At 34.0% G+C, this 24,064-nt stretch overlaps 1 protein-coding gene across 1 annotated transcript in view; it reads right to left on the minus strand.

Annotated features, from left to right (window-relative positions):
- LOC145984470 (uncharacterized) overlaps positions 1–24,064 on the minus strand; it is a 212,764-nt gene that overhangs the window by 175,617 nt on the left and 13,083 nt on the right. The window contains exons 2-3 of the mRNA XM_083118129.1: positions 16,564–16,803; positions 12,479–12,647 (exon numbers count right to left, since the gene is read on the minus strand). Coding sequence (XP_082974255.1) covers positions 12,479–12,647; positions 16,564–16,603 — 209 coding nt within the window. The 5' untranslated portion in view covers positions 16,604–16,803. The remainder of the gene's footprint in view (positions 1–12,478; positions 12,648–16,563; positions 16,804–24,064) is intronic.

The raw sequence follows: 24,064 nt of genomic DNA on the forward strand, positions 1-24,064 counted from the left end.
AAAGATAATGTTTACAGTTAAATTACTTGAATCAGAGAATAATATTTTACAGTAATTGATTCATTCAGCACTAGTCAGTACTTTTATGCATCAGAAAGTTTTCTTAATTTTCTATTACTCATGCTATTTTGGGCTATTCTTAAAATGTATTTCTAGGGCAAACTGGTTTAATTTTCTGCTTATAATGCAAAGTTGACAGTTTTCGCACAATGCATTGTACATTTGTTATATTCTCTACTTACAATCCAAATATTATGCTTATTTAATGTATAACTAACTAACTCTCTAGCCTTTTTAAACCCGAATGTTCATGGCTGCAGCAACACATGCCTTTCATCTGTCCCTGTCCTGAGCAAGATCTATATACTCCTTTCCTTCCCTACCAATTTCCTTTAGGTCCATCTCTACATTATCCCTCCATCTTTGTTTTGGTCTTCCTATTGGTCTTTTACCATCAGGTTTCCCAACAAGAATCCTGTATACTCTTCTTTCCTCTCCCATTCGTACCACATGATCTACACACCTAAGTCTTCTTGATTTAATCATTCTAATAATATCTGGACGTGAATACAAATTATGTACTTATAAATTATGTAACCTTCTCCACTCATCTGTCTCCTCATCTGTTTTAGGCCCAAATATTTTCCTAAGGATTTTATTTTCAAATACTCTCAATTTATGTTCCTAGCTTATACTGTAATTATTATATCTTTTTCTATCAGCTTATTTTGAAATTAGTATTATTAGGTATAGTCTTTGATTTATAACTATATTGCTTTTTTTATCAATTTATCTAAGAGTACACGCAGTGTACACACTTTTATGTAAATAGATATGCCTTTTTCCAATATTTTAGTATGAAGATTGCACTTTAGCTATTTAAGCAAGGGTAGGAAAGGTAGGATTTCTGAGAATTTGTTGCAGGAATTTGTTGTCCAAGTATAGATGAGAACTGAGCTGGGAGACTGTTTTGAACCTTTTCATGAGAGTTTGCATGTGAACTGTATGCAAATTGAGCACTATTGACTGTGCATGCTTCTAAGTTTTGGTGTTATTTCACATCAAGTCTGTGAGACTGTAGAAAGTTTTCCCATTTCAAGTAGTTTTTATTGATTGTATTTGTATATGTTTTGGGGACTTAGCAGTTTTATGTTATGAGGCAGTTTGTTGTAGAATATTTTTACCGGATTGTTTTGAGATATTGAGTGTCTGCTGTTTTACTTGTAATTATTTTCCTTCTTGCGTTGTGTATTTGACTATATTTTGTCCAAGTTCGTAGTATTTAGAATAATTGTTATTGACTTGTAGATGTAGGGAGTAATAATCCTTTGCAAGATGCCCTATACTTTAGTCTGAACATTATTCTTAGTGTTCACTTTTGAAGCCTTAGTATTCTGGTAGTATTATTAATGTAGAAGTAAATTAGGCTGAAATGTAGGCATTTTTCTGATAAATTATACTCACTTAGTTGTTTCAGCAGGTAGAAGTTGCATGATGGTTTACTGCTGATGATGTTAATTTGCTCCTCTTATGTACTACGTATGATGTAGCTTACTTGAGTAATTGGAATTTTCTACTGAAAAAAGGATTGCTTGTCTATTTTATTCCTATGTTGAGTTTATCCATAAGCAAGCCATGTTTTTACTCTATCCTATGCCTTGGAAGAATCTAGATATATTGTGTTTGCAGTTTTATGTTTCTCTAAGGTTTCAGCTATGTAGTTTTTTAAACTGTGCTATGGGTGTGGCTATTGATTTCTCTTTCTGGATGCCATGTTGGTTTCTGTGTATTCCTCTTGTTGCTTGAATTTGACTTAGGTTGTTTGCTTCTTTCTTAGATCTTTTATTTTTTAATATTCTTTTACATAAAAAACTTCAAAGTACATTGTTAAAGTCAAAGTGTGTTAAAATTCAATTTTTCAAAGTTAAAGTTTTAAATATACAATTTTCTAAAATTAAATGTTATAATAGTATATTTTTGTTAGTAGAAGTTTTTATACTAGGACAAATTATTTTGTTGTTAATGTAAAATTTGTTAGTTAATGTAAAATTAAAGTAATTAAAAATCAATTTTTCAAAGTTAAAGTTTTAAAAATACAATTTTCTAAAATTAGAAGTTATAATAGTACATTTTTGTTAGTAGAAGTTTTTATACTAGAGTAAATTCTTTTGTTGTTAAAGTAAAATATGTTAGTTAATGTAAAATTAAAGTAATTAAAATTCAAAAAAATAAAAAATACTGAACAAATAAACAAATAAAGATCTAAGAAAGAAGCAAACAACCTAAGTCAAATTCAAGCAACAAGAGGAATACACAGAAACCAACATGGCATCCAGAAAGAGAAATCAATAGCCACACCCATAGCACAGTTTAAAAAACTACATAGCTGAAACCTTAGAGAAACATAAAACTGCAAACACAATATATCTAGATTCTTCCAAGGCATAGGATAGAGTAAAAACATGGCTTGCTTATGGATAAACTCAACATAGGAATAAAATAGACAAGCAATCCATTTTTCAGTAGAAAATTCCAATTACTCAAGTAAGCTACATCATACGTAGTACATAAGAGGAGCAAATTAACATCATCAGCAGTAAACCATCATGCAACTTCTACCTGCTGAAACAACTAAGTGAGTATAATTTATCAGAAAAATGCCTACATTTCAGCCTAATTTACCTCTACATTAATAATACTACCAGAATACTAAGGCTTCAAAAGTGAACACTAAGAATAATGTTCAGACTAAAGTATAGGGCATCTTGCAAAGGATTATTACTCCCTACATCTACAAGTCAATAACAATTATTCTAAATACTACGAACTTGGACAAAATATAGTCAAATACACAACGCAAGAAGGAAAATAATTACAAGTAAAACAGCAGACACTCAATATCTCAAAACAATCCGGTAAAAATATTCTACAACAAACTGCCTCATAACATAAAACTGCTAAGTCCCCAAAACATATACAAATACAATCAATAAAAACTACTTGAAATGGGAAAACTTTCTACAGTCTCACAGACTTGATGTGAAATAACACCAAAACTTAGAAGCATGCACAGTCAATAGTGCTCAATTTGCATACAGTTCACATGCAAACTCTCATGAAAAGGTTCAAAACAGTCTCCCAGCTCAGTTCTCATCTATACTTGGACAACAAATTCCTGCAACAAATTCTCAGAAATCCTACCTTTCCTACCCTTGCTTAAATAGCTAAAGTGCAATCTTCATACTAAAATATTGGAAAAAGGCATATCTATTTACATAAAAGTGTGTACACTGCGTGTACTCTTAGATAAATTGATAAAAAAAGCAATATAGTTATAAATCAAAGACTATACCTAATAATACTAATTTCAAAATAAGCTGATAGAAAAAGATATAATAATTACAGTATAAGCTAGGAACATAAATTGAGAGTATTTGAAAATAAAATCCTTAGGAAAATATTTGGGCCTAAAACAGATGAGGAGACAGATGAGTGGAGAAGGTTACATAATTTATAAGTACATAATTTGTATTCACGTCCAGATATTATTAGAATGATTAAATCAAGAAGACTTAGGTGTGTAGATCATGTGGTACGAATGGGAGAGGAAAGAAGAGTATACAGGATTCTTGTTGGGAAACCTGATGGTAAAAGACCAATAGGAAGACCAAAACAAAGATGGAGGGGTAATGTAGAGATGGACCTAAAGGAAATTGGTAGGGAAGGAAAGGAGTATATAGATCTTGCTCAGGACAGGGACAGATGAAAGGCATGTGTTGCTGCAGCCATGAACATTCGGGTTTAAAAAGGCTAGAGAGTTAGTTAGTTATACATTAAATAAGCATAATATTTGGATTGTAAGTAGAGAATATAACAAATGTACAATGCATTGTGCGAAAACTGTCAACTTTGCATTATAAGCAGAAAATTAAACCAGTTTGCCCTAGAAATACATTTTAAGAATAGCCCAAAATAGCATGAGTAATAGAAAATTAAGAAAACTTTCTGATGCATAAAAGTACTGACTAGTGCTGAATGAATCAATTACTGTAAAATATTATTCTCTGATTCAAGTAATTTAACTGTAAACATTATCTTTTGTGTGTAAAATATAATTATTAGTTGAACTGATAAGTACAAATATTAACTTTATACGCCTTCATACACTCTAAATAACATAACTTTGATATATAAATTAGTAACAATTTGTTAAAATTAAGTTAAACTGTAGAATTGTTTTCTTAAATAAATATAAACTAGTAAAAATACTAAACAAATAATTCCTTCTTTTCCTATTTAAAGGATGCCAAACAGTGTAAACCAGTTGTTAGTGGCTAAATAACATAAAATTTGAAGGCAGTAACAATATTTTTAAAAAATACTGTTTTTTACCTAACTTTGTGAATTAAATACTAGTACATTTTGTCAAATTATAAATAAAATATACCTATTTCTTTGGTATTTGTACTAAAGTGAAGGAAAATGTTACTAAAACTTGGCTAGTACAGTAAATCTGAGAGTTTTAGCTTTATTTGTCCGTAACTGGATATAATTGTAAGTTGTTAATCTCGCCAAACACAATCTTTACCTCAATTTTGGAAGCTAGCTGAACTTTAGCGTTTCGAATTACATATAGTGAAGGCCTCTATAGTGGAAAAATACACCCAGTCTGTAAAAATTTGGAAATGTTGTCTCCTTCTCTGTCGAACCAGACCAAGAGTGTTCTCAAGTGTTTCAATATATTTCTTAACATAACTAACTTTTCAAGAAAAGAATACCTTGTGCCCAGATAGCTTAGTTGGTATAGCGTTAGGCTTTTAACCTATCTGTCCAGGGTTCGAGTCCCTGTCTGGGCGATAACAATTTTTAAATTTTGTCATCGGGTCTTTTGCAGAATGGATATAAAATATGTTTACAGTCTAACAGATTATTATTTATCTTAAAATTTTGCAAATAAGCTTTTAAGTTTCTCAAATATCAGCATCTTTAGCTAACAGTACAGCATAACCAGTATTATTATAATAGAAAAGTTCTGGTGGTAGAACCTACACCTACTGTAATATCTCTGTGGTATTAACTTACATGCAGCCCATAACTTTTGGGACTGTTTCTCCTCCGTTACATTTCCTCGCCATTTACCTTTAGCGTCGCGATTAGCCTCAGAAGCAAAAAAAGCGAAATCTTATATTTGTTCTTTTTATATCACTGAAACCACCTATACTATACTATACTATACTATAATGAATTTTTGCAGTCTTCCTGTTTGATCTGTTAAATAATCCAGTCAATAAAAACACACTTGCATAGAAAAATCTGTTTTTCAGATACTTTAATCAGGTAATCTGCTTTTGCGTACTTCCTCAGAAATATACACAATCATAGTTCTTTATAAATTTAGCACCTGATATAGAATAAGTCGAAGTCTAGTTAGAGTTGGCCTGTAAGTACTTCTGGTACATGTAGTTACTTGAAAAAGCAAATATTGGGTGTATAAAAAAGTAGCATTCTTGTGAAACAGTAAAAAATCAACCTCATTTCCTCGTAGCATTAGCTGTAAATGCTTCGTGCAGGTTAACAAAGCTCTGGCGTGTGGGCCTACATCACCTACAATCCTTTGTAAAGTTCGTGTTGTCCTATAAATTGTCGATATACATACTAAATCCCTAGTTACAGCCTAAGCTTTTAGTTTCAATCAGAGGATTTCAGTGTTCAAATAGTGATTGTAGCCTCGTATAATAAACCAAATGGAAATAACCCAAGTGTTGATGCACCCAAAAAACCAGTAATACTTCAAAAATACCTAGAAAAAGGCTATAGGGCTAAATTATTCTTCTAGCATAGAAAAAAAGGTTTGGCCGGTGGACCTATGGTCCATATAGTCAGTCGTCTGTGAACTTCGTCTTGTCCTGTGAATTGTCAATATATTGATAAATGGTTATATTTTTTTTAAAAAAAAAAGGAACAATGTTGGTAAGCGTCCAGTTATGGACCCATCGGTAAAGGAATTTCAGTCTTTATAGACACACAATAATTTTCGTTACACTAAAAATTTGGCCTCGTATAAAGGTAAATAGTCGAAATGATGAACATTTCGTGTACTTTATCCAGTAAGCCTTAGCTAGAAATACAATAACAGCGTTACAGACGTAAAAATTAAGCAAGCTTTGATATTATAGTGGCACATAATAAATATAAAATATCCTTTAAAATACTCTGACAAATAGTTGTGGGTTATCTGAGATCAAAATTTTCAAGCCCTCTCTCCTGCATAAATAGCCTCTAGAATTCACTAAGCCTCAAAATGATATTGGGTACATAAGATAAAAAGCAGATGGAGAGTGGTGCTGATCGCATCATCTCCAAAATAGCAAAAACAAAAGTATATGGATGGAGCCCTACCTGATATATTTAGAAAACGTTTACCTAGTACATCAGTAACAAAATACTCAGCAAACTCTAAAATAAACAAACTTTCCTACGTGGCAGGCGTAACCTGCCCTAAATAAATACATATAGAAATACAGAACCAAAAATAGCATAGTGGAAATCAGTAAACCCTAATAATAATAATAATATATTCTGTGGCTTACATTTTAGCTAAAAGTACTTTTTTTAGTGTTTTTGAAAAAAATTAAATAAATACTAAACTCTAAGTTAAAAATTTGTAAATGTATATATGATACAAAACAAAATAAATAAAAATTAATACATACCCTGCAAAAAATCAATAAAAAAGTTGAAAACATCTCTTTGTGCATCCAAAATATAATACCTTCCTGATTGGATGAAATTGTGTTATTTGAGTAATACTAAGCCTAAACTTGTAAAATAAAAGGGTAAACCTTGACGAAACACACTTCATGTGTACAAAATTTAATTCAAAACACCTCTCTCTTTCTCTCTCTCTCTCTCTCTCTCTCTCTCTCTGTGTGTGTGTGTGTGTGTGTGTATGTGTGTATGTGGATATGTGTGTGTGTGGATGTGTGTGTGTGGATATGTGTGTGTGTGTGTGTGTGTGTGTGTGTGTGTGTGTGTGTGTCCAAACACGTTCAAATCGTGTTACTTGAGTAAATATTTGGCTAAACTTGTGAAATAAACAGGTAGAAGTTGAGAACACACAGTTTGTGTGTCGAAAATGTAACTAAAAGTATTTCCTGAATAGTATAAATAGTGTTATTTTGGTAAAAAATTAACATAAAGTTGTAAAATAATAAGTTAAAAGTTGAAAAAAAATGTCTTTGTGAGTCCAAAATTTAATAACAAAATGTTGCCTGAACAGTATAAATAGTGTTATTTTGGTAAAAAATTAACATAAAGTTCTAAAATAATAAGTTAAAAGTTGAAAAAATGTTTTTGTGATTCCAAAATTTAATAAAAAATGTTGCCTGAATAGTACAAATAGTGTTATTTTGGTAAAAAATTAACATAAAGTTGTAAAATAATAAGTTAAAAGTTGAAAAAAATGTCTGTGAGTCCAAAATTTAATAACAAAATGTTGCCTGAATAGTACAAATAGTGTTATTTTGGTAAAAAATTAACATAAAGTTGTAAAATAATAAGTTAAAAGTTGAAAAAAATGTCTTTGTGAGTCCAAAATTTAATAACAAAATGTTGCCTGAATAGTACAAATAGTGTTATTTTGGTAAAAAATTAACATAAAGTTGTAAAATAATAAGTTAAAAGTTGAAAAAATGTCTTTGTGAGTCCAAAATTTAATAACAAAATGTTGCCTGAATAGTACAAATAGTGTTATTTTGGTAAAAAATTAACATAAAGTTGTAAAATAATAAGTTAAAAGTTGAAAAAAATGTCTTTGTGAGTCCAAAATTTAATAAAAAATGTTGCCTGAATAGTACAAATAGTGTTATTTTGGTAAACAATTAACATAAAGTTGTAAAATAAACAGATAGAAGTTGAGAACACACACTTTGTGTGTCGAAAATGTAACTTAAAGTCTTTCCTGAATAGTATAAATAGTGTTATTTTGGTAAAAATAAAGATAAGCTGGGAAAATATTTGACATAAAGTCAAAGTTTGGTAAAAATAAGCTCAATAATATGTTAAATAGCACATAGTAACATAAATTTACTACCTAAATCAATAATCAAAGGGTCCTAGGTTCGTTACCCCGTGATAAAAGCAAATGGTGAAAACTGTAGGCCCCGTCCCTGATAGCTCTCCCTTCTTCATAGTACAGATTAAAACCCCTACGCTTCGTTCTCCTTGTTCTTGCGGTCTAGTTCACCTTGAACTCCTTCCCATCATCCTTTGTTCTAGTGTTCTAGAAAACCTTGGCCTACTTATACAGAAACATGTTCTAGCATGCAAACAAGGCACGGTTTCAAAAAATTTAACCCTTGCTGTGCATTTCCAGACATCCTTTGTTGTCTGGATCAATCCCTCCCCTGCCCTACACTATTGCATAGCTTTCCCCTGTTCTTGCGTACTGGTTAACCTTAGAAAAAAACCGGTTCTGAAAACCTACCGACGCGTTCTCTGATTGGTCAATTGGGTTCGTCTTTGTTCTGACGATGTGACGTCATTTGACCTTGAACGCACACTCCCCAAATTCCTTTCTCGTCTACCTGGGCGGAATATTAATTCTTTCTCTCTGTCTGGCATCAGAGCGGAATCGAGATTCTGAAACCGTATTCTGTCTAGCGTGTTGCACCATCGTGTTTCATAATATAATGCAATTATTACATAGTACTAATTAATAATATTGCATATCGCGGGTTCGAGTACCGGGACCGTCCCCAATCGTAATTGGACCTGTACCTACAGCCATTACAACCTTTCATAGCGGTTCATAAACCATAAACTCTTATTTTCAATACTATAAACATTAATATTAACATTTTATACATTACATACTTTGCAGTAATAAATATAAAACCATATGCATAGCGTTTAGTACCTCTAATTACCTTCTATATACATATTTTTCATAAAATAAATAAATATATATTCATAAAAAGTTATAAACATGCAAATACATAAATGTAAAGTATTCTAAGTACATGCAAATAAATTCTAAGTACTTGCGAATTAATTAAAACCCGTGCACATTAGTTATAAGTACATAGAAATTAATTGCGAATATTAAATAGCGATTGACGTTATCTAATGTACCTACTACTGGGGCTGATGTGATCAGCACCACGCCCCTGGCCGCCTTTACCCCCCAGAGTTTCCTTCAGGTATCCACTTTTTTGCGACGCTGGGTGGGCGCCGCAACCGCCTGAACAGCTGGAAAATATCCCGGTTCTCCCCCGTCGGTTAGGAGAGTTACGGTTATTCGGAGTTACATATTGAATCAAGTTATTGGAATATTGATCTAATTCAACATTTGACTAAAAATTCCATCCATCCATATCTCAGGAACGAATAACAATAATAGTAAAGTACCATCCCACCTCCCCTCAAATGAAATTCCTAACAGAGTATTTTGATGTGATTATTTTAAATCCAGGTTCCAACGTATTTATATGTTTCATGCAGTCGTTTATATTTACTGCTTTATGTAATTTTGCTCACCTTTTTGGCAAAAGTTAATCTCTGTGTGGGAATCTGTATGATGAACCATTTCCTTTTAAATATCTTTACAATGTTAATTTCCTCCAGCATGGGTTCATATTCAATTTATGGTTGCATAAAAGTACAGGACGCTTTCGTTATCATCATCCTTTTGTGAGTATAGAATACAAAAATGATGTTATGGCTTATGTAGTTTTAATAGGCTATCTCACGTACCTTTCTTTCCACTCTGGTAAACATGGATAGGAAGTTCTAAATAACAAAAACGTACGTTCACGAGAGTTTGGGATATAGGCATGATTGCTACACTTTATATGCTTTGTTCTACAGTGACCTTCCGACATTTATACAAGATCCCTCACCATTACTTTTCCAGAAAGATGCACAGGAGGCTTCATTTACTGGTATTATATTTCAGTTGCAGCCATCATCCCACACACCCAGTTGGGGACCTAGAATGGCACTGGACATATTTCGTGTTACTCAAAGCAGAACCACAATTACACGTTCGAGAAACGGGGAATAAAGCCGCAAAGGGTCAATGACACTGCAATAGGCAAGAAATAACCGACGCCATCAATTGAACAGCCATTCCCGAGTGCCGGGAGTGACAGGAAACCAGCACACAACGTTCATAAACAGATTGTACCAGCCGCCATGCATTAAGCATTTTTCTCACGTGGGCTCGCCGCTTTATTTAGAACTCGAGTGATCGGTTAGGCAGATGAGATTAAAATAGCTGTTCTTTTGTTCGCTCTCGATCTCGGCGACAGCGAATCCAAGGGGGTTGCCTCTCGAGTTCACCAGGAGCGTTTGTTTATCGATGGTAGCCCTTTTCGGCAATCGTAAAGAATCCGTGGGGGAAGGGCCACAGCCTTTCCTTATCGTCGGTGAATAAAACATAAAGAGAAATTTTTCGCCGAGGTGAAGGACTGTTCCTGCTTACGTGCTCGGCTTTCCCAGCACGGAAAGAGGAAGTGCTTCGGCAACTCCCGTCCTTTGTGAACTTTCAGGTTCGATCACCTTGTTAGTTCCCCACAGAATCTTTCCCTTCAGCGTGCTGTGAAGTCGATCGTCGACTCAGTAAGATTATCTCTTTCACTACTGATATTTTTATTCCCACCTGTGCCTGTTTTCTATAATTCTTGATATTACGCAAGTCTTTCCGCAAGTTCCTGCAGCATTACACGTTGCGACATGTTACCCAAATTTACTCGAGTTGTAACACAAATTATGGAAACCGTACGTAATAGCGACCCTCGTACGTGACAATCACCGTTAGCGAGCGTTGAAACACACTAACTGGATAGCAAGGAGCTAGCAACAAGGCGAAAAATCCATTGCATACTCTATAAAATATTTATAATTTTCCTTCGACAAGATTTGAATATCAGACAATGTTGTGAAATTAAATTTTAATATCTCGTCACCGCAATTTCTATCGTCACTCTTTTATCTTTTTCGCAATCACATTACATAAACCCTTGTGGAAAATGTTAATTTATTTTTATTTTAATAATCATTACAAAATGGAATTTCCAATAGCATTAATCGTAAAATAAGTAAAAACCTAACTACAGGAGTTGTTGTATTCGCTGTCTCTGTGTGTTTGTGTGTGTGCGTCATTCTCTTTCCAAATATATAAAAGCTCTCTATTTATTCCACGTACCATACAATTTATTTTTAAAATCGTGCACGCACACAAAAGAGAGAGAGAGACAGACACACTTTTCCAACAATTTTTAAAGTCACAGTTTCAACATGCAATAAAATTATATTTAGCTTCGTTTATACATTACGAATTCGTGAATTGTATTTTGAAATAAAATATTAATAATAAATATTAATTTAATTCAACAAAATGGAAGGAACGTCGGAAGAGAGACAATTACAAGTGTTAGTCAATATGCTGATTTGGGCGATTAATACGTCTAAGAATTTCTCCATTATCACTCCTGCTACTTCATATCGTTGTATAAAGTTTGTTTAATGATAATGAAACATTAGAATATAGTTTCCATTCCGGCTGTCAAAATATTATGTCAGTGTGTTTGGTTTTCAGATGGGAAAAAAATGGATTTAAAGGTTTGAGTTGTAACAGAAAAATCAAATCGACACATTCGTTAATTATATTAATTTTGAACGTGACATTCTTTCATTTGAAAGATTTGGCTTAAAAACTATCATTACGGTATTTCCCCAATACATATCCAAATATTTAATTGCGACAAATTAAAAAAATAAACTATAATATTCCTAAGATGCATGTAGTTCAGTTCCCCAAATAATATGAGTTCCAGAATAATTCATAAATCTCTAATATGATAAAAATAAAATGGAACTGGCCCATTAATATCCATATTGATAATAATATAAATAATTAAATAAAATCAATAACAAATACGAAATTCACACACACAGAAGAGCCCCCAGGATTTCGGTTTTGCCCCTTCATCGTGAGGACAATTGGGGAGCGACTTCGCCAGTCGCGAAGCATCTGCGATGAGACTCGATGCTCTGACCACATGGCATCTACTGCAAAGCTGCTTCGCCTCAAGAAAATACTCATGTGGTGATTAGTAACCTGAGTCTAATTTAGTTTCATCTTCACGATTATCGGTTATTTTTTGAATACAATTATACATTTAAACTAAAGATGAAGATTAAATTAAATTAGGAATAACAGTACAGTACAAAGTGACTAAGGAGAAACACACCAGTCGTTCCATTCTTAATCAGATTATTGAGTTGGAATATATTGCAAGTCCTTTTTCTCATAGCTATATTCAGTCCTAAATAAATGAAATATTGCTAATGATTGCACATATCCTGTGATATAATAAAGATAACGGAACAATTGAAAATATCTATTTAATGCAAGTTCATGTATTTTCTAAATAGTGAGGAATACTGCATTAAAAAGTGGAATTGCATTACTTACCTAGTAAGCTCGTCTTCTGTCACTTGCTCATTTGAGGTACAGCAGTATTTGTACGATTCTGTTCCACAACAGTATTGTGCTTGTGTTGCTTCACTTGGTGGACAATAAAAACCGTTATTCCACCGGCCGGAACTGTCTGTATAACCTGAACAAAATTCATTGGCCACAACTGAAAAACATGAAAGCCCCAATTATAAATACAAATCAAATATGAATGAAAAAAAAATTCTGCATTTTCTTCCTCAAAGAAAGAAAATTCAGAATTAATCTGGCGTATTTTGTTAGAAACAACAGCTCACAATTTCATATTCGTGCATACAAAATTTGATTCAGAATCTATAAAACAAAAGCTTTGTCTGTTTAATAAGAATAGTAACATTAAAGGCTATAATTTCTACATAGAGAGTTTCATTTGAGTTGCAAATAAATAATGTGATTAAAAATCTAGTTATAGTTATTAAATAATAGACACAGTTCTCTACGGAAAATTATAGAAGATATATCAATATCAGAAACTTGTGCTTGTGTGTGTGTGTGTGTCCTCAAAACAAGTTGCTTAAAGAATTTAGCATAAAAAGGGGGAGTTTACTTTTCCGGGGGGAATGGGTTGTTGGCACCCAAGTTGTTACACACTGATTTTTTTCAGAAATTAGTTTCTTGTCTAGTATTGTTACAGAGTTAAATTAACTAATAACAGTTACATTATGAGGGTACTGTACATGCTTACGTGTAATAAATTTATCATTTATGATGCAAATCAACGCGCAAAACAAGCAATGGGAAAAATACCAACATCTATTTAAGCTATAAGTCATGTTTAATCCTCTATTTTCCGTGAATAATAGTAACATTACAATAACGAGATTGCCTGTTGATTAATCACTAACGTCGACAGCTTGAAGAGCAATACAATCAGAAGATGCGTCCAAGCATTCTGCTCTAAAGGAAATATAAACTGTAGGAAGTCACATCGCTTGTCTAAAAACTTTGGAATTGTCATAAAATAAACATTCAATGCCGTTCCATCTTCAAATCCTTTCTCCTGCAATGTTTCAATGATTACTTTCACTATAAATATTTACATTCTATTAATTGCGTCTATAGATGTTATGACGATGTATCGAAATCCATTATCAGAAGGCAGCATCCATACTATCTGAAAATGTCTCATATGTCACTAAATAATGTTATTTTTCTTATTGCCGGCCCTCGTAGCGGAGTGATTAGAACATCCCGCTACGACGCCAGAGGTCCCGGGTTCGAATCCCGGCCTGGGCATGGATGTTTGTGAATATGCATCAATTTTATCATATCATCACTCATCCCCATCTTCGCAATTAGCCAAAAGTGGCACAAAAGCGAAGTAAAATAAAGCAAGTCAATCAATCAATCAACTGTTTTTCTTATTATGTGCCCATTCGAATATTACAATATGCCATTCAATTCATTAATTTGCCACCCTACAATTATACGAAAAATATTATATTAGTATTCATTCCCTAAATTAAAAACAAAAATAAATCATATTAGGAGTAATAAGACGAATGTTCACTTTTATCTGTCCTGATGGTAGTACAAATAAGGTTGACAGAATTTGTTTTAGACCCCACAATATGGACAGAGACTTTAAGAGACTAGATTCAAAGTTCTGCATGAATTTTAACTGTTTGAGTATGCCTCCACATGATCATGTATACAAAATTTAATAAACTAATTTATTAAATTTTATATATATTGGTCCACTGACGTTCAAACGCAGTTAATTCTCCACGAATACTATCAAATGCTTTATGAACTAAGCGAAACAAATTTTCTCTGTGCTATGTCAAAAAGCTTATGTAGAAGAAATTATGTTTTCATAATTTTTTTAAAAGATAGTTCATAAGAGCAAATCTTTATTAAAATACTAGTTTCTGAGCAACACGAAGAAAGTCTTTTCCGTAAACTATTCTTGTTAATTCTCTAAGTGACCAGAGAGTTGATAAATTCATTGTTTTAGAGTCCTGGTCGGAAATTGCGATTTCCTAAAAAGAAAAAAAAGAAAAAAAGAAAAAAGAAAAACACATTTCTGCCTGAGATACAATTAGTTAAATTCGTATGTAGTTTACATGAGTCAAAAACTTTTTCAACAACTACCATAACTCAAAACTAGATATTTTCTATTCTCCAAGTTTTAATTTTATTTAACGGTTTCTACTCGACTAATTTGATCACATTCTGCTTGTTGGCTTCACATAATACTTTTCTATACATATGTAATACGTTAGTACCAATTAGAATATCTGAGTTTATTAGAAAGATTATGATGGAATTAACATTTCATTACGGAAGGTTTTGAATAATTATGTCATTTTTTCAAGTAAGTAGGGATATGAACGGTATCAATAGGAAGTTACAAAATGCGATATTGTAAGTTTAATTGATTGATTGATTGATTTAGTTTATTTTACTTCGCGTTTTGTGCCTCTTGGCTAATTTGCGAAGATGGGGATGAGTGATGAAATGATGAAATTGATGAATGGACATTCACAAACAACCAAGCCCGACCGGGATTCGAACCCGGGACCCTTGGCATCGCAGATTGTAAGTTTAAGCCTTTTAGTGTATGTATTATGTAAAATATACAAAATGAAAGTGGACCCAACAATTGCTGGTCGTCCTAGAATCTCAAGCATAAGCATGCAGGGCACAGGGGGTGCCAGGGGTGCCTTGGCACTCCGTAAAGTGTCTTATAAAATATATATAGTATAATGCAGAAACTATACCATTAAAAACAAGGATAGAAAAATGCATGGCGCCCGGTCGCCATGGCGATGAAAATGTTTACATGGTGCCTGAATTCTTAAGTTCAGTTCTATACTTTTTTTATTTTTTTAATATTTTGAGTTCGTTTACGGAAAATTCCATTACTTTCATTAAATAACGAGTACGGTTTTATTTTCTTAATGCTTGTTTGTTTTCTGTACCTGTATCACGTGTATCATTAAATCAGAATAATAAACATACCATTTTGAATTTTTGCACTGTTGCTAGCCGAAGTTTAAAATCTGCAGCGATATGGTTGAGTCGGCCATGTAGTATAATGTATTGCATAGTTATTCATGATCTTACCAGTTGAGCCTCCTTTAGGAAGGCCACTCCGACGCAAGAATTCATTACTTTTAATCCAATATTTTATTAATTAATACATTAAATGTTTTAAGATCACATTTCATAGCTTATCTTAGTTGGATTCATGGGTTTCTTAGCCCGCATTTACAAATAAATAAATAAAATTAATGCAGGCTCCAGAGAAAAAAGGGGATGGCGCGTCATTTCTTTTTAGTTATGCCTGCCTACCCCTGATTAAAATAATGAAAATAATACCCGCGTTTTAAAAAGTAAGCCATTTTGTTTTATTTGATATACCCAGCTTTCTCTCACTCCAAATCAATGTGATATTATTTGAATCAGTAATCACGTAGTAAAGAAGATATTCTTAAGCATTATAATTCACACAGAGTATTAACTATCAAGTGACCAGGTACAATATTATATTTTATGAAGTAATGTGCATTAGAAATCAAGGAAAAACTGAACTTACATATTTATTTAATGAGAGGGATTCAGCTAATATACCGTATATTACCTGCAGAGATATAGTCTTGTATTGTATTACATTTGTTAGAGTTTGTTATTTATTCTGTACCAATATTGATTTTGATTTGTTTCCTTTCATTATTATAATAAAATAAATATCGTCACAATGATACTTGTGCTAAAGTGATAACAAATACTCAGAGACTATTATCTTAAAATTTGAGCAGCTAATAGTTCCTTTGAAAAAGGAACATGAAGTTACGACAATTAGGCTAACATTGTACAGATAGGCAATTAAGACAGCCATAAGACACCCTCAAATAAATTAGCTTGTTCACGCCTAGCATAAAAGCATTATATGTTTAAAACTATTGTTACTTTTCTAAAGTGCCATACAATTCCAATAAAATCGTCAAAGGTACGGTGTGATTAATGGAAATGTACCTACTATAAAGAGTCAGTTCATGAATTCTGAATATGCAAAGTTTTTCCTCAAAACTACTTACCTTCGTGGTCTTCATTCAAGGGAACTTCTATACTTGACATGTTTGCAGTTGCCCTTTATTTTCTCTCTCAGAGTGCCCTGATTATCAATTACCAGACATCCATGTACAGGTAGGGTTCAGGTAGTTTACATTTATCCATTGGCATCTTCATGAGATTGGTACACACTTTAACAGTCTCTCTTTTGTCTCCTAAGACTTACATCAAACTTGATTGCCTTGAACTTTGCCAACATTCACTAACTGCAAGAAAAAAATATTTAGATTTGTAAACAAATCTCAAATTGCAATATGTGGCTATGTGTTGTGTTCCTGTGAGATCTTAATTTGTTACTTTTAGATTCATAGTAAAACTCCAGACACACCGTCGCTAATCTTCAATGTTAAAATTATTCATTTACTCAATAATCGGTATTTGCATTCGGTTCGACCCATACATTATCTCCCCAAAATATATTATTTTATCTCGTCTATATATTTGACACTCTTTTGCAACTCTGTAAGTAACTGAAGAATTATTACAATTATTTTCATTTCTGTGATGTCGAGCAAATATTAAGAATGCTAATTATCGTGAAAAAACATAATAAGTACAACTGTTCATTCATTTGTCATTTTACTGCTTTTGTTTTAGCTTAGATTTCAGAAACTTATGGCATTCTAAGTGGGGAAAAAAAATATATAAGAACTTTGTTCTTTCGATGAAATACATTTTGCACCTCTTGTAACAAGCACAGCATCCCTTCCCTTCCGCACTCTTAGATTCTAAATTCTAGAGCCGCCTATGCTGTTGGATCGCTCTGTGATGGTTCTTTCCTTCTTCCTATCTTACTCCTTAGCAGAAAAGCACCAAATAAATTTTATGGGTAATACAATAATTTCTTTGTAACAAAGCAAGCACTTACTTTAGCTATTCTTTTAAGGTGATGGAGTGAGTTTTCTTCTCGAAATGTTGGAAACCAAGATTTTTTTTTTAAAGAAAAAGTTCATTATGTGAAATATACGTAGTGACCATTGATATATATATATATATATATATATATATATATATATATATATATATAATAAAATAATAATCCTTAGCGCGACAGCCCATGAAGGGCCTTGGCTTACCTACCGACTGCCGGTGTCCCTCCCACACTTTCCTTCGTCACCTCTAAGCGTGGAGATCTTCAACCAGTATTGGAATAGTCGGGGGGTCGGCCCGACGTACCCCCAGCCGTTATAGTAGGTCGTCTCGACCGGATTACGCTCACTCTCTCGGAGCTCCCCAATTTCCTCAATATATTTAAATATTTATATATTTTTCCTCAGGACTTCAAGTCAACATAAACATTACCTATTAAGTTGGAAATGGTGCTTCAGCATTGGAGGAGCACAAAAAACACAGTGAATTGAAACAATGTAACTGAGGAAGATGAAGCGTTGAAAAAGTTGTATCCTTACAAGTACTTTTTTATATTTATATTTTGTGTTTCTTTCTGAATCATCGTACATGCATTGTAATTTAATTACTGAAAAATAAGCTATTCCATTAAGTTGAATGCAAGTACGTACGTATACTTTTACGTAAGTCGAAAATCCTGGGCACGCAACTGTTTAAATTGAAACGCGCATGAGTTCGAACTGGACATAACTATATACTTTTTCTGTAATATTTACGACTCGCAAGGAGTGTTGAAGAGTAGGCACTAAATTTGTCGTTTGAAAGAAACCGGTTGTCCCATTATCCTAAGTGAATTTCATGTCTTCCCGTTTTGCCGAATGGCCCCGAGGTGCATTATATCAGATTTACCACCTAAGTAAAATTTTCGGCGAAAGAGAAATTCCTGTTTCGTCGAATCCCCTTTCGCCGATTATTTTGAAGGGAGGTAATTTTCCCTCCGCTGGGATATTTCATATGTAAACAAACAGAAAACTTCTTAAAAGTTATATGGTGAAAGATACCTAAATAGAAGAAGGACGTATTTATGGTTTTTGTGGATCTGGAGAAAGTATTCGATAGAGTGAATTGGATGAAGCTTACAGAGGGTGCATTCCGAAAGTCTTAACGTAACGAACGAATTCAACGATAACTGGGGCCGTGAATCTAGTGAAACCAGTTATTTTGCAGACTTATGGGACGCTCTAGACGAAAGCGCAGGCGCAGCGTTTTGTTTAGATAAAGTTTCCGTATGGCGTCCAGCGGAAGGCATGTCTGGCAGAAATAAACTCTACTGCGGACATTGTTACACATTTTAATCACATTGTAAGAACAGTTAAGGCACACTCATCTTGAGCATGTTGCTTCATATCGCTCTCTGTTAAAATTGCAATCCATTTTTCCGAACTAGTGCAGTTTGAAGCAAGCAGCAGACGATTCTCACCTAACAAACCAGCCTCCTAGCCATTGCGTTGGGTGAATATCGAAACGCACGGAATGCGACTTTTGGGACAGCATAATGAACCTCACGAAACGCACGGAAGCACTTATGGGACGGCCAGTTACCATAACTCGTTTGTTTAACGCGTTAAACTCGTGCGACTTTCGGAACGGGCCCAGAGATAATGAAAGGATTGGTGTAGATTGGAAAGAGGGGATGCTCATCAATCTGTACATGAAACAATGAGTTAAACTGAGAGTAGAAGATGAAATAGCAGAAGGAAGTGAAATTGGGTGACAAGGGACACCTTCAATATTCAACATCTACTTAGTTAGAATAATTGGTAAAGAACTTTCTCCAGAATACAGAGGAAGGGGTAATAATAGGAAGAAGAAGTTTTACATGTCTGCGGACAACATGGTTTTACTGGCATAACACAAAAGGACAGTGAATACATGAATGCTCACTGTAAGAATTCTGGGTGAAAATAAATTTAAACAAGAGAGAGAGAGAGAGAGAGGGGGTATGGTTATAGGGAAGAAACCAAGGAAAATTAACGTGAGAATTCGAGGCCAAAATAAAGGAAAGGTTGACCCGGGATGTATCATAAGTATTGGCATGAGCTGCAGTAAGGAAGTGAAGTTGAGAATAGCAGTGGCAAAAGAAGCCTTTAAAAGAAGAAGTGTGTTTGTGAAGCTGGTCAAATAACTAAGAAAGCGAGTAATGAAGTATTTTGTGTGGAGTGCAGGCCCGTACACAAGGAGGGGGAGGGGGGCATGGGAACCATGGGCATCCCCTCGAGCTATGAAAAATGTTAATTTGAACCTATAAAAACCTAAGAAAATAAAGTTGATAATTTTTCAAATTTTGCAAGAATTTCGATTTTGTTCTTTCACAAATGAATGGGTTGTTTCTGAAGAGAGACAGGCTCCAGAAGTCTGCAGTCTGTAATATTTGGTAATTTTAGTTTTATAACCATTGAAGCAAGGCTACCAGACGTCCCGATTTATTTATTTATTTATTTGAAAAGTCCTGAATACAGAAAAATCCATTTTACATCAGGATATCAACCGGAAAAGAAATAAACAAAATAATAAGATGGACACATACATACACATATACATTTATAACAAGAATAACAACTAGAGCAAAAATAATATTATTTACTCTTCAGCTGCTTTATGCACGCCGTTCTGTGAGTCTGTTTTGATAAATGGAAGCCCGGATCGTCTTTTAATGAGTTGTAAAGGGTTTGTAGCCTGTAGAGAAGTGATCTTTGTTCTAAAGATAGCCTTGAAGATTTAATATAAAAGAAATTGTTGCATTTACTGTTGGGACGTGGGATTCTTATATTAAGAAGTGGCAAGAGTTCGCTGGTGAAAAGTTGTCAATTAATGATTCTGAAGAGTAGTGTTAAATCTGAGAGTTGACGGCGAAGAGAAAGGTCATGAATTTGTAGAGTGGATACAATTTCTTGTTTGGAGAAGTTTGCAAGGGTTGGGCATCTGTGTTTGACTATTCTGACGAAGAAACTTACTACTTTATTTGTTTTCTTTAAATTGCTTTCACATGCCATTGACCAAATACAGGAGCCATATTCAAGAATAGGAAAAACACACAGTCCATTTATTTTAATTCATGTCCCGACTTTTTTCGTCTCGGCTCGGTACTTGCTAGAAAGGAAGACTCTTGCACCACTATAGACCTTGTACTGGTTATGTAAGACATTCTGTAGAATACTGTGTACATTATTAAAATTGTTTTGAATATTTTTATGATTCAAAGACAGTTGCTTGACACTCGATACCCCTTGATTCTTGAATAGTTTCTTAGATTACAGTGTCACTAATGTTTCAAACTAATTTTCACACAGGGAAATTTCGTATACTCTTTTGCATTATGAAACAAAGGTTCCTCAATGATTGCAATACAAAACTAACCATATATTTAGCTCTCCACCCTCACCGAAAGGTCTGTGGTCCCTTTTCGCCATCGCTGAGCAGAAAGATAAAACAAAAAACTGTTGTTTTTTTCTCTCCAACATCAGGGCCTCCCAGATGGCGCAGTGGTAGCGTTGTCGCCTTGTAATCAAAGTGTCCCGGGTTCGATACCCCTTGGAGGCACATAGTGGTTCGGATCCCACTTTAAACTGTTAGTCCAGTCCCGATTAACCTTTGTCTGCATAAAGTGGACTTAAAACACCAATTCGATCAATCAATTCCCCAACATCATGGTTTTTCTGAAACTGATGTCGATTCTACCAGTCATAGAATTTCTTAGGATTAATGCATATAATGTAAATACGAGAATCCTCTTCACAGCAGAAGCGTTGCTAGATTCATTGTCAAAAATTTGACTGAAGTACTTTTAACAGGTACGGTTATTTTTCCAAAACACTGAAGAAAATAAGTACTGTACAATATTGTTTACGAGATTCTGTCAATAGGAATTTATTTTACTGCAACTTTTCTTCTTTTGTACTTGTAATTGTCTTGAACATAAATACGCACATAAATGGACGTTCACAAATGAACACCAATGCCCAGGTCAGAATTCGAACTCTGAACCTTCCGTGTCAATGTCGTGATCCGATCACTCAACTTACTCGGCTACCGATGCGGCGGCTTTCAGGAATAAACTCAGGTGTTTGTTATAGTCTGTTGAACAGCTCTTGTTATACTTTAATTATACTACTTATTCTTCGCCTCTGCTTTCTTCTAGGATAATCGTGACACTGAGGGTGAATGATGAATTGACGAAATGGATGAGAGAAAAATCCCAATCCATTTTTTTTACCAGTTTTTAAACTTTCGAAGCACTTGAAATAAGCTACTATTCTTAAATCAATAAAGAAAATAACGCCATTGCTTTTACATTTTCCTTGCAACATCTAATATGCTATTTCAGTAAATGGTTACAGTATGTGAACTTAATCTGTTGAAGAGAGTTCGTGCTTATTTCAAATAACTCTGGAAGTTACACAATTGCTGCACGTGCCTTACTGTATTGATTGTCATTTCTCACGTCATGCAACATGTAAACACAATATATGCGGCGAGTTACACAACATGTGACATTCTATAAGCTCTTGTTCAATTGGTGAGCGGATGAAGCTGTTACGAAAACTTTAATCTAAAGAATTCATTCAGAATATGACGTGATTTTTCAAATAGGATTGAGCACAACGTCGTCAAGAGAAAGTGATAATGTGACATTTTGTCAGCACACAGGACATCCTAATGAGCAATTCTCCATGGAAGGCACACTTAATTAAATATGAATCTGAAAGTTGCTCATATTGAAAATTTCCCTTTTAATATCAAATTGCCTGCACGGGTACGGTATTTTGTTGGACTGTAATTTATTTTCTTGGCATCATGTCAATATGTAAACTATACATGACCTATGAAGTGCTAGCAATGGGAATATTTAAGAAACAAATAATGTAGAAATAACTCTAAAAAATAATGAGTAAATGATGAATGAATTCCACTCTGAAGTTTCTTTCAGGAAAAACAGTGAAGGAAAATATTTCGTTTTGAAAGAATATGTAGTAGATTGTACCGCTTCTGATACAATCGAACTTTCAAAACTCATATTTTGTATTATTCTTTTATTTATAGATGCTCAGTAATTAGGGTTGTTATTTTACAGCAATAAATTTTATCCATTGCTTTGTGCCAAATGGGCACGCTTTTCACTGCAACCTCCAGGTTTTCCGATTTTACACATTACATACACTATAGGATCCACTTCTTTTAATAATCCATCTGCTGATATCTCTTTCGCTGTTATCCGTTAACAATTCCTTCCAGCATCTTACAGCAGGCAGCTCCTTCTTAGCCAGTTTCCCATCCAAATTATTTTCCCATAATTGCTCTCTCATTCACCAATTCTATCCAACGCTGCTTCTTTCTTTCTCCGTTCATTTCGAACGCTCCATTGTTCGCCATATCCACATTTCTAAAACTTCTATCGGCTTTTCTTCATCTCTTCGAAAGATCTAGGTTTCTTCGCCATACAACGCTACAATCAACACAAAATATTTCATTTGTCTCTTCCTTAAATCTTTGTTCAAAGATCCACAGAAAGCACGTCTTCTTCTCTTAATGGCTTCCCTCAGTTTTGCTATCCTCATTTAGACACCTGATCAGGGGGTGCTAACGCGTAAAAGGTAAAGGACTATGGCGCGGACCGTGCCATCGAAATTTTGGGGGGAGATTTTTTCCTTAAAATAATATAAAATTCAACATTTATATAATTTTCTAAAACATATGTAAACGTTTACACCTTAGGTGCACCATTTGATGAGAAAAGAAAGTATTTAGAGCAGGGCTGCCCGCATGCGGGTTTGTGGGAAGGGGGGAATTTTTGTGATGGAAATTTGACTGAGTGAACAGTACAGCATTGGATACAAGTTGAATTACGTTATTAATTAACCATTGCTGCTATATAAGTAGAAATAGACTGCCAAGGGAATTGTAACGGGTAATATGTATTATCAGGGGTTAGCATTATCCAACTCTTATGTATTAGGCCTGAAATTGATGCGTGAATTCTGGTGGGGGATTGAAAATTAAACGTTGGAGGGACAATACCCAACTCTCGAATTAAGTCTTAGATTATGGCGGGAAGTTTAGGAGGGGAATTTAGCATTAAATTTGGAGCTGATACCCAATTATTGTGTATTACTTTTACGTCTGAGACTGTTGCCGAAATTCCGGTGTGGGGACTGAGAATTAATTTTTTTAGGGGGCAATATCCACTCTAAAATATCAACAGTAAATCTAAAATTGGCATGGCCATTTTGGTGGAAGGCTTGAGAATTAAATTTAAGATGGTGGGAGGGGGAAATTAAGCTCCTGATAAAGTGATAAATCTTTGATTGTCAAAGGATTTCTATAGCGGGAGAAGGGTTCCAACATTATATTTTGCGGACTATATTTAACGATACACCTATTTTCGGGGCCGAACGTACGAAAGAGAAGCTGGAAAGACTAAATTGAAAGCCTGAAAAGAAATGAATTCCATGTTTCTTTTGCTCACTTTCTTCGCAATGATACGTGTTTGGCATTTTAATGAAGTTATTGTGAAGAATTATACCATAGCTGCATTACAAAGACATAAATGTTATTCTCGAT

This window comes from Lepisma saccharinum, chromosome 2, assembly GCF_977018435.1.
Source record: "Lepisma saccharinum chromosome 2, izLepSacc3.1, whole genome shotgun sequence".
Classification (NCBI taxonomy): domain Eukaryota; kingdom Metazoa; phylum Arthropoda; class Insecta; order Zygentoma; family Lepismatidae; genus Lepisma; species Lepisma saccharinum.